At 39.3% G+C, this 10,456-nt stretch overlaps 2 protein-coding genes across 2 annotated transcripts; both read left to right on the top strand.

Moving 5' to 3' along the window:
• Positions 1–714: 714 nt before the first annotated feature.
• LOC107107594 (olfactory receptor 1020-like) lies at positions 715–1,644 on the top strand. Its single transcript, XM_015407901.1, has one exon. The coding sequence runs from the start codon at positions 721–723 to the stop codon at positions 1,642–1,644; it is 924 nt and encodes a 307-aa protein (XP_015263387.1). The 5' UTR covers positions 715–720.
• A 121-nt stretch (positions 1,645–1,765) lies between these two features.
• On the top strand, positions 1,766–9,501 carry LOC107107593 (olfactory receptor 10A7-like). Its single transcript, XM_015407900.1, has 3 exons — positions 1,766–1,991; positions 5,189–5,229; positions 8,527–9,501. The coding sequence occupies exons 1-3, from the start codon at positions 1,766–1,768 to the stop codon at positions 9,499–9,501; spliced, it is 1,242 nt and encodes a 413-aa protein (XP_015263386.1).
• Positions 9,502–10,456: the final 955 nt, after the last annotated feature.

Below are 10,456 nucleotides of genomic sequence, written 5' to 3'. Positions count from 1 at the left end.
AAAGTTCACATTCTTTTAATAATATATTCTTAGAAAAAACTCATACTGTCCCCAAGCCTGGAATAAATTCTCATGAAGTTCACCAGATTTAGGATCTTTGTCCCTCCCAATCAGTTCTGAAGACTGATTTTTCCACACAAATCTGTTGTTTTCATTATGTCTGTTTGATTGTACTGGAACAGCCTAGTTACTCATCTCCCCCCCCCCCCATGTTGGGTTGTATTGTTACTGTTCTTGTGTGTACTGCCATTTCTCCCACCTTGATAATTTCTTATTGAAAAGTGGATGTGTACTGGCTAAATCAATCTATTAATAACATAGTAACCTCTCTCTCTCTCTCTCTCTCTCAGATCACAGTTGAGCACTGTTCCACTATAAGCTAACAGAAAATGACAATTCATTGGGAATGGTGGCTCACCATCTATCTTCTAAGGTGCCATCAGTACCTAGAATGCAATGCTTGTACTTTGTGCAAAGCAACGTCTGTAGACATGGGAACTTCATCTATTTTCCATGTCCACAGCCTTATGAGTCTTGTTAAAGGAAATGGGCACAGGAAGTAATATTTAAAGACAGGTCAAATAAAAGAGTGGGAAAACTTTTGTGAAAAGAAGCAGATTCTATAAAACATTTTATGGAAAAAAAAGTATAAACATCAGATTATTTCCTTTTTTCTTCTAGATTCAATCTATGGGAAAGAAAGTGTGGGAAAACCAAACGATGGTTACAGAATTTATCCTTCTGGGGTTTGGAGATAACCCAGATTTTCAGATATTTCTCTTCTTTGTAGTCCTGTTTATCTACATGGTCACCATGGTTGGGAACATCCTCATTGTTGCTCTTGTTGTGGCTGACCAACATCTGCACACACCCATGTATTACTTCCTGGGAAATCTTTCCTGCTTGGAGACCTTCTACAGTTCTACCATCCTCCCCAGGATGTTGGCCAGTTTTGTGACTGGAAACAGATCCATTTCTTTCATTAGCTGTTTTTTACAGATGTATTTCTTTGGTTCTCTCGCTGCAACAGAATGTTTCCTCTTGTCTGCCATGTCATATGACAGATACTTGGCCATCTGCAAACCTTTGCACTATACAACCCTCATGAACAATAGAGATTGCCTCCATTTAATTGTTGGGTCTTGGATAAGTGGCTTTCTAGGAAATAGCATATTGTTTCCTCTGCTGCAGTTAACATTCTGTGGGCGGAATGACATCGATCATTTCTTTTGTGACTTCAACCCCTTGCTAAAATTATCATGCAGTGACACTCATAAAATAGTCATTTTTGCTTTCATAATTGCTTGCATATTCACATTGCCTCCTTTTCTCTTGACCTTGACATCCTATGTTTGCATCATTACCACCATCTTGAGAATCCCCTCTTCTGTAGGAAGGCAAAAGGCTTTCTCCACTTGCTCCTCCCATCTCATAGTGGTTACCATTTTCTATGGGACACTAATGATAGTCTATATGATGCCCAAAACCCAAGCACTGGGAGACCTGAACAAAGTCTTTTCAGCTTTTTACACGATCCTAACTCCTATGGTCAATCCCCTTATATACAGCCTGAGAAATAAAGAGGTGAAACAAGCCTTGAAGAAGGTTCAAGAAAAAATAATGCCAGCTAGATTCCTAAGCTAAAACAAAGGGTGTTGTGAATGTTTAGGTCCTACAGATACTTTTGAACTACAATAAAATAAAATATTGCTTGTGCTTGTACTAGCTCATGAGACATCTGTATTTGATCAGTAGAAAAGAGGAAATGTGTGATCTAATGATTAAAGTTGAAATTAGTTCACTTCCATTTTATAGGTATGATAAAATTCAGGCATTTGGAATCTTCCATGGAGTGTTCCTGGAATTTAGGGATGTGGAAAAACTGGTAGCTGACAATATATCCCTGGTTGCAGCTAGAAACTTCCTAGTAATAATTTGTGCAAGTACAATGTCTGATTTTTGGATTGCTGTGTTCATATCAACCATTGCTCGTAAGTAGGTATGTGTAAACAAAGAGTTAGACTAAGGCCATTTGTCATTGGAAAAAAAAAAACTTGACTTGGGTAGATTCACTTCTATTTTATCTTCCATGTTAGATACTATGGTATAGATACTATTGTATCATAACCTCTCAACTTGTAGATTTTCCTCTGACAAACAGAAAATCCAGGCAGTGAATGATTACAATGGCAAAATATCCGTCCATGTGTTTATCCACTATCTGATTCTTTAGTACTGGAATTACAACTCATATTAGAAAATTAATCCAGAGTAATTTCCAGTGGGTTCACTATATTTCCAGGTGGGATGAAATTATCAGAAGTCAAATCGGTCACCCAAGTGACGCTCCCTCCCAAATTCTAAGCAGAATTTTAGAAAGTGACTATGTTTTGTAGGAGAAAGAAAAGCAGACTTGGAGAATAATATTTCAAGCACAAGAGAGTGCAGGATGGGTTAAAACTTAGCTCCCCCTTCTATGTGCTTGACAAACAGATATGCACAAGGTTTTGCTGGTTCATTCCCTCTCCTACTTTCACAATTGTGCTATTTTTCAACATAAACTCATCTGAGAGTACTGGGTCATACAGATGATATCACTCCGTATCAGTCCAAACATGGCCCATCTACCCTGGCTCCTGATTTGTTTTAAGGCACAATTCGAGGTGACAATGTTGATCTTTAACATTCTATATGTTTTGTAAGCAACATGCCTACTCCTTTGTGAATCTGTCCAATCATTTGGTCATCTTCAAAAGTCCAGCTTCAGGTGCCTCCACTTTCTGAGATTATGCCGGTGGAAATTCAGGAGAAAGCATTTTAGGTTGTGGCACCAAAACTCTGGAATTCTCTCCCCAGGGAGATTCATCTTTCTCCTGTTGGCATCTTCTGTCAGTGGCCGGAGATTATTTTGTTTGCTGGTTTTGTCATTATCTCGGTGATCTGTCCTGCCTGACCAGTGTTTTAATGTATGTTTTATGTCTTTATATGTTTTAGCACTGGTTTTAATTGCTTTAACAATGTGTTGTTGTTGTTAATATTTTGGTTGGTTTCATAATTGAAAGCCTATCAATTAATTGTAATACATCTATGATTCTAGTGTTTTCTAAAAGCAGGAGATGCCCCCCCCCCAAGATGGATTATAGATGGATATAATTGAACAAGTCAAAACCTCTTTTCTTATATAGATATTTTGTTTTCAGCTGATCTGTCCTGGAAATCTCACTTTATATTTGATCTTAATAAGGCAAAACTGTGCTCTGGAGCTACCAGAAATTTATTTTAATCTGAAGGGGGCAGATATCTACCTGGAGCTCTTCAGGTTTGCAACCTGAAAGTTGTTTTCCTTGTTTGGATCTGCAAATTGAAGAAATACAGTTACTGAGAAGATTGATATTCCATTCTCCCAGTTTCTAAGAAGACTAATGAATATTCCCTTTTGTGTTTTCAGTGTTGCCTTGTAGGCAGAATTTGGACAGAAGTCATTAGAAGCTAGAGCATGGCTCCTTTCTTTTAAACGGAGGTTAAAAAAATGTTTTCTAATGACAGTCTACTTGCTCTTCTGGGAAAAGTCTTTAAAATCTATGTGGCTGAAAATGGTAGACAATAAACTGTTATTAATTGGTATGACCCCTGTGATGGGCTGTGCTTTGAAAGCTCACAAGTGCATTAAACATATGTGACAGCCTGTAAAGGGTTAATGCCTCACAGAATCAGAGAGCCTTTGAATGACAGGCTGTTCAAAGGGATTTGATTGGTTAGTGTCAGTTGAGAAGAAAGAGTTGGGAACTGACCGCTGAAGAAAACTCAGTTGGGCACTTACTGAGGCCTGGGAAGGTTGGCAAGGAGGAGTGGGAGGATCACTGAAGACTGTCACTCAGACAGTTTAGAGAAGTAATTCTCTGCCCAGTTGAAAAGGGAGATAGCTCTAAAGAGTGAAGTGATCCCTGGTTTGTTAAGAGAAGGATTTTGGGTACTTGGTAGTGCATCCCTGCCTTCTGAAACCTGAAGAGTCAGTTAAACTTAAAAAATGTATAATGGAGTGCTTAGCTGACACTGAAAATACAGCCTCTCATTTCAAAGATTCTAAGACCTTTGTGAAAAGCTTCAGCCTCTCACTTGCTGGAAACATATTAACTGGAGTTTGTGAATTTACTGTTACCTCAGAGTTGTTATTGATTCACCTCAGATGTTTTATCCCTGATTTTATGTGACCTTTCCTTCTCTATGTTGAATAAAATATTTTGTTTATTTTTAAAGTTTCAATTGCCTCTCATGTGCATTTTCAGAAGTATAAGTTAAGGAGGTGATCTTGTCTCTTCCCTCAAGTTCCTGGGCTGAGCCAGCATCAAGATACAACAACATGACAAGGTGGGACAGCTCTAAACCTTCAAATGAGAAGAAAATAAAGGGGCTGCTCAGCCAGCTAGGAAGGGGAAAATGGATGGGAAAGAAAGGAAATAATGGATGCATGTGAGGGAGGGAAGAGGGTAAGATCACCATAACTTCCCCCCCCCAAAAAAATGCATTGACCTGAGGAAAACATGGTTCTCTTAGCTTGATTAGGAAATGTGTCTTGGAGATTTATCACCACAGTACTTTAGTACCTTAGTAAGAAGCCACCATGTTTTTCTTCTTTGTTTTATGGCATCTCCCCATCTAATGTATTACCATCTTATTTCTATTATCTCTTAGTTCCACAATTTTGTAGGGCATTCTTGTTTGCTAGGTTGAACATAATTCCTTCTGTGGTTTTACTGAGAAAAATTCAGCGACAGATAGTGTTATTGCTGGACTCTTGTCTGCTGTCTGCAAATGATTGAAACACCTTTCCACATTTTGCTTGAGTGCCTTATGTTTGCGACTCCCAGAAACCACTATATTATGCCCATATTAAGCAACCGCTTACCCTCCTACTCCTCAGAAACGTTTCTCTTCTAACTCAAAGATAAATGATGCAACAGTTACATTGGGTGTCACTAAAAATTCAGTTCTTTTAACTCTTGGTTCCAAATAGAATATCTAGAATTTTTCTGCTGCTCAAGATTATATATCTTTGAGCTTCTGGGTCTGAAAGGAAAGGAATTTATTGCAATCTACTATGATTTGAATTGATGGGATCCAGTAAGTTTTTGTACTCAATTCCATCTTCTCCTTCTTAGTATAGCCCACATAACCTTTGTCCATGTAGGTCCCATGATCCCCAGCAGAGCCTTTGTGGGTGGTCAAAGGGTACGTTCCCTCTCCTTTTCACCAGAAGAAAAGCTGGCTATATCTAGTCCAAAGTATGGGTTTTCTCATGTGTAGTATGAGCTGGACATACATTGGCAGCATACTTTGGTTTTCCTGACACACACATGGTGGATACTGATAGCTTTGAAAAGGTCAGCTTATCTGCTGTGTAGAAGGAAGGGGGAGATTGGATAGGTTCAGTCAGGGCTTTTTTCTGGGGGAATGTGCCAGAACAGAGTTCCAGAACCTCTTCGACAAAATTCTTTTTAAAATGTGTAAAAGTTCATGAATTTTTAGTATACAGGTTGAAACCTTCCTTTCCCTCTTGAGAGTTCAAGCACCACTTTAAGCCCTGGATTCAGTTGTCCCTCACTCCAAAGAGGTGATAATCACTACTATTGGTCAGAGAACTGCAGGCTCTCCTAGGTAGTTAGAAATGAGTTGTTTCACTCCAAGTAGCACATGTTTGCACATAACACTGGAAGTTGATACAATATGAGTGGGTGAAATTCATACATATCCTTTTGCATGTATCTTCAATCCACAGCAACATCATGATCAACAAGTGAAGATAATTTTAGTATGCAAAAGATGTATATGATGAATCAATTTGGTGTCATAGTGCATTGGACCTGAGAGACCTGGCTTCAAATCACTGCTTAGCTATGAACTTCTCTAGGACACTCACTTTCTTTCAGTCTAGTCTACTTCACTAAGTTGTTGTGATGACAAAAGGAATTCCTCTTACTCATACAGCCAGGGAAATGGGACCCACTGAATTTTCTGCATCTATACATTTGTAAAATTTCTGCATCTGTAGAATTATTAAAGCTTACATAAAGAAGGGATTGACTTTGCCTGCTTAACCTTCCCCACTGTAGCCACCTGATCCACATTGCTATTAAGTTCACTTTTGTCCTGCAGCCCTGGGAATAAACTTTCTCAGGGTCAGAAGACTGCTATAGGAAGGGTATTCCCCCCCCCCCAGTTGTCATCCTTACTACATCCTTTGTCTGCCATGGATTTTGCTCATAGGAGTCCCACAATGCACAGCATAGCCTTTCTGGGGGGTCAGAGAAGACCTCTCCTCCCCTTTTCACCCTCTGGTTGGATACCACCCAATGTGTTTAATAAATCCAGGATTGAAGAGTTTTAAAGATAAAAAACAATATTTGATTTGAATGTGAATGAACCGTCTGGTGTAACAAAGTGCTATTTCTTACTTTTGTACATTCTGTATGTCACATGAGTTTTATTACTTTAATAACTAAACTCTAAGGTTGGAATGCAAATGAAAGAAACATGTCAACATCATTATGACAAATTCATTAGAAATCTCTAAGCTTCTCTTCCTTAGGGACAGTTCACCATGTTTTGAAAGAGAGTTCTCAAATCAGCCTGTCCATCCTTTAGAGTGGAGGCATTAATGGAGTAAAACTGAAGAATTATAACTCCCATTTTCAATCAGAAATGTTGTGAGGAAATAAAAAGCACTAGTTTTCAGCAGTTTCAAATTTCCACTTTTCCACTTGAATAGTAGACTACATAGAAGTAATCGGTTGTGCTGCTTGGATTTCCAGGTGAGACTAGATCTTTTTTCCTTGAGAATTATTAAGTAGTAATATAGGCACCTATGGTTAACTGCTTCCTTTTCTATGGTAAGTAAAACTCTTCATATAACTTAACAAAAACAAAGTTCAAGCCTCTTTTTAATGTACAGGGTATTCTGTCTGTTTGTCTGTCTGTCTGTCTGACTTCATGCTTGCCTGCCTGCCTGCCTGCCTGCCTGTCAAGATAGAGAACATCATACCTACTTATGTAGTCAGTAAGGTTTCCATGATATTACATTTATTTCAAGATCTCACCAAAGTTAAGCACTTATATATTTTATTTCTATTAATTGTTAAGCAGTTTTTTAAATATCTCCATTTAAATTCATTGGGAGTTTCAAATATTTGACTTTGGCTAGATTTTTCCTGTACTGATCTAGAAAAGCAAAAAAGTCTCATGCAAGCAGCAAGTACAATTGTTTTCTGATAATCTTCTGTTCCTATGTTTTGGATGCTGGCAAGATAATTCTTGTAATCTACAGGTGAACAAAAGCTACTAGATCTGTTTCCATGGTATAATTTCAAACTGTAAACTTGTGAAAGTTGTACAAATTCTATTGATTTCAAGAGGCAATGGAACTTTCCAGTTCCATCCTAAACAGACTTATACCCTTCTAAGCCCATTAACTTCAATGGAGTTAGAAGGTTTAACTGTGCTTACAGTGACACTGTATAAATTTTTAGCATCGTCTGAATCATGGCAAAATTATTTTCCACCGAAATCCAACAACTTCCCCCCCCCTTTGAGTACTGAAACATTACACATGTTCTGGAATCTACTCAGTCTATATCAAGCCTTTTTCGTGGGGTGCCCTCCTTTGACCATTTTTTTAAAGTTGTGAGCATTTTTTTTGAATATGTGAAGAGCCCTAGCTGTGCTATGAGTGGCCTCCCCACCCCAGCGTTCATTATCATAATGGGGGAATGGGGTAGTGACTTTATCATTATTTAGTAACAAATTGGGGACCTGTGAAGGGACATAGAAAGGGGCAGAGGTTTTGGAAATCCCTCCCACCCCTCAAAATCTTCCCCTCATTCACTCTTCACGATCTCAGGGTCTCAAAAAGACTGATTCTTCTGTTTCTTTAACTGACTCTCATCAATATTCTCTCTAAATGATTAATGCTGTATATAAAGCACAGAAGAGCTGCGGTGGCTCAAGTGGTTAAGACGCTGAACTGCAGGCTGTGGAAGGTTGTAGTTAGCAGTTCGAGACCTGAGTATGCCGCATGACAGAGTGAGCTCCCGTCTCTAGTTCCAGCTCCTGCCAACCTAGCAGTTCGAAAGCAAGAAATTGCAAGTAGATAAATAGGTACCACTTCAGTGGGAAGGTAACAGTGTTCCGTGCACCTTGGTGTTTAGTCATGCCGGCCACATGACCACGGAAATGACTTTGGACAGCGCTGGCTCCTCGGCTTTGAAACGGAGATGAGCACCGCAACCCTAGAGTCGGATTCAACTGGCTTTCGAGCAAGGGAACCTTTACCTTTGGAAAGCACAGAAAGCTACAAACACCTAAATCCTTAAACTCACAGTGTATTTAATTTTTTCAGGTTTGTTTTCATTGTAAGAAAGAAGTCTCTAGACTGCAGAAAACAAAAAAAAGCAAATGTTAAATTAACTGTCATAATTTCTTCATTCAATTAAGTATTAACAAAAACTACCCCTTTCTGGTATGTTCTTCCAGATGAAGAAAATCATTTCACCAAGGCCAACCAACTTTACTGGAGTGACTGAATTTGTCCTTCTGGGTTTAACCGATCATCCTGAACTGCAGGTGCTGTTGTTCGTTGTATTTCTCTTGATTTACATAATCATAATAGTGGGCAATATGCTAATTTTTACTATGATCCTAATAGACCCATCTCTTCACACACCAATGTATTTCTTTCTCAAGGTCCTCTCCTTCTTGGATATCTGCTACTCTTCAGTTACCCTCCCCAAAATGCTGGTGAATTTCCTGTCTGAGGACAAGAGAATTTCCTATATTGGCTGTGCTGCTCAAATGTTCTTCATGCTTTTCCTAGGGGCTTCAGAATGCTTCCTCTTGGCAGCTATGGCCTATGATCGTTATGTAGCCATATGCAAACCTCTGATGTACATGACCATCATGAATGAGAAAGTTTGCCTTTCACTAACAGTTCTGTCATGGTTCTTTGGCAATTTGGTTTCTCTGCTTCAGACAATTTGGGTTTTTGCCCTGCCATTTTGTGGATCAAATCAAATCAATTATTTCTTCTGTGATATACCACCCCTTATTAAACTATCTTGCATTGACACCTCTTCATATGAGATGCAGCTCTTTACAGCAACAATTCTAGTTATTTTGACACCGTTTTCCTTCATTGTTGTGTCCTATCTTCTGATTATTTACAGCATCCTAAAAATGACAACAGTGGAAGGCCGTCAGAAAGCCTTCTCCACCTGCTCTTCACACCTCTTGGTGGTGACTTTGTACTATGGGAGTGGCAGCTTGGTCTACCTGAAGCCCAAATCCATTCAGTCACAGGACAGTAACAAAGTGTTGGCTTTGATGTACACTGTCATCACTCCCATGTTGAACCCAATTATCTACAGCTTAAGGAACAAAGAGATCAGTGGGGCAATAAAGAGGATGGTGAACAAGACAATGAATCGAAAAATATTTTTCCATGAGACATAGTTTATCTATCATGGCTGTTTGGTGGTGTATAACGTTAAGCTGATAATATATTTTTAAATGCTATACAATTTCCCAAAGTCCAAACAAGTGTGAGGATCTAGTTCATTTAGAAGACAGTAGCATATATCCTACCACTCTGTTCAGTAAGGTTTGAAGTCTCCCTTTGGCCTAAAGAGTCTTTAAAATTGAAAAAGCCACCAAACCTGGAGGAAAGTTTCTTTGGGAAACTTCTGCTTTTGCTGTGTAGAGTGATAGGATGCATGCCAGCTTTATCGAAACTGGATATGATCCTGTTCTCCTTTCCAAAGTATAAGTAAGTCTGGCTCTTACCATTCAGGGACAGTAGCTGCTTTTACCATCTATTCCTTTTTCTTTTCTTTTTTTACAGAGACAAGGTCTCAGGGAATGGCAAACATACTAACAGCTTTATGTGACACAGTGTGGCATCTCTTGTCCACTCACACATGGTGCCTACCACCCTCTACACGCTCTCCTTTTTAGATTATGGTTGATAAGTAGGTCAGGACATCACACTCACCACTCTTTTAAAATCTACAGAGAGTTATGATCATCTTACACTTGAGGTCCTCTCTTTCACTCCTAGAGACGTCCACAGATAGGATAGCCCAACACCCTTAGTAATCAGCCCTCACTCACACAAAACTGTTGAAGTTAGGGCTCAAACACTGTCCCAATCACTTGCTGCCACCATCAATTCATATCTTAGAAAATATGTATGTAGACCAAGATATGAAATTGTATGTGTTAGGGTTGCCAGGTCCCTTCATCACAGTGCGTGGGGTACTGGGAGCATTCTGGGGTGGACTGGGATGCCATGCAACACACTGACATCAACTAGAAGTGACATAACTTCTGGGTGATGTCAGCACATGGTGTGTGGCATCACTGTTGGAGGGTGGGGGCAATTTCCTCCCACCAGCCAGCTGGCTGGTGG

Source organism: Gekko japonicus, unplaced genomic scaffold, assembly GCF_001447785.1.
Source record: "Gekko japonicus isolate JY-2015 unplaced genomic scaffold, Gekko_japonicus_V1.1 scaffold4618, whole genome shotgun sequence".
NCBI classification, from domain to species: Eukaryota; Metazoa; Chordata; class Lepidosauria; order Squamata; family Gekkonidae; genus Gekko; species Gekko japonicus.
Note: the sequence above shows the minus strand (reverse complement) of the source record. Positions and strands in the feature narration are given on the sequence as shown.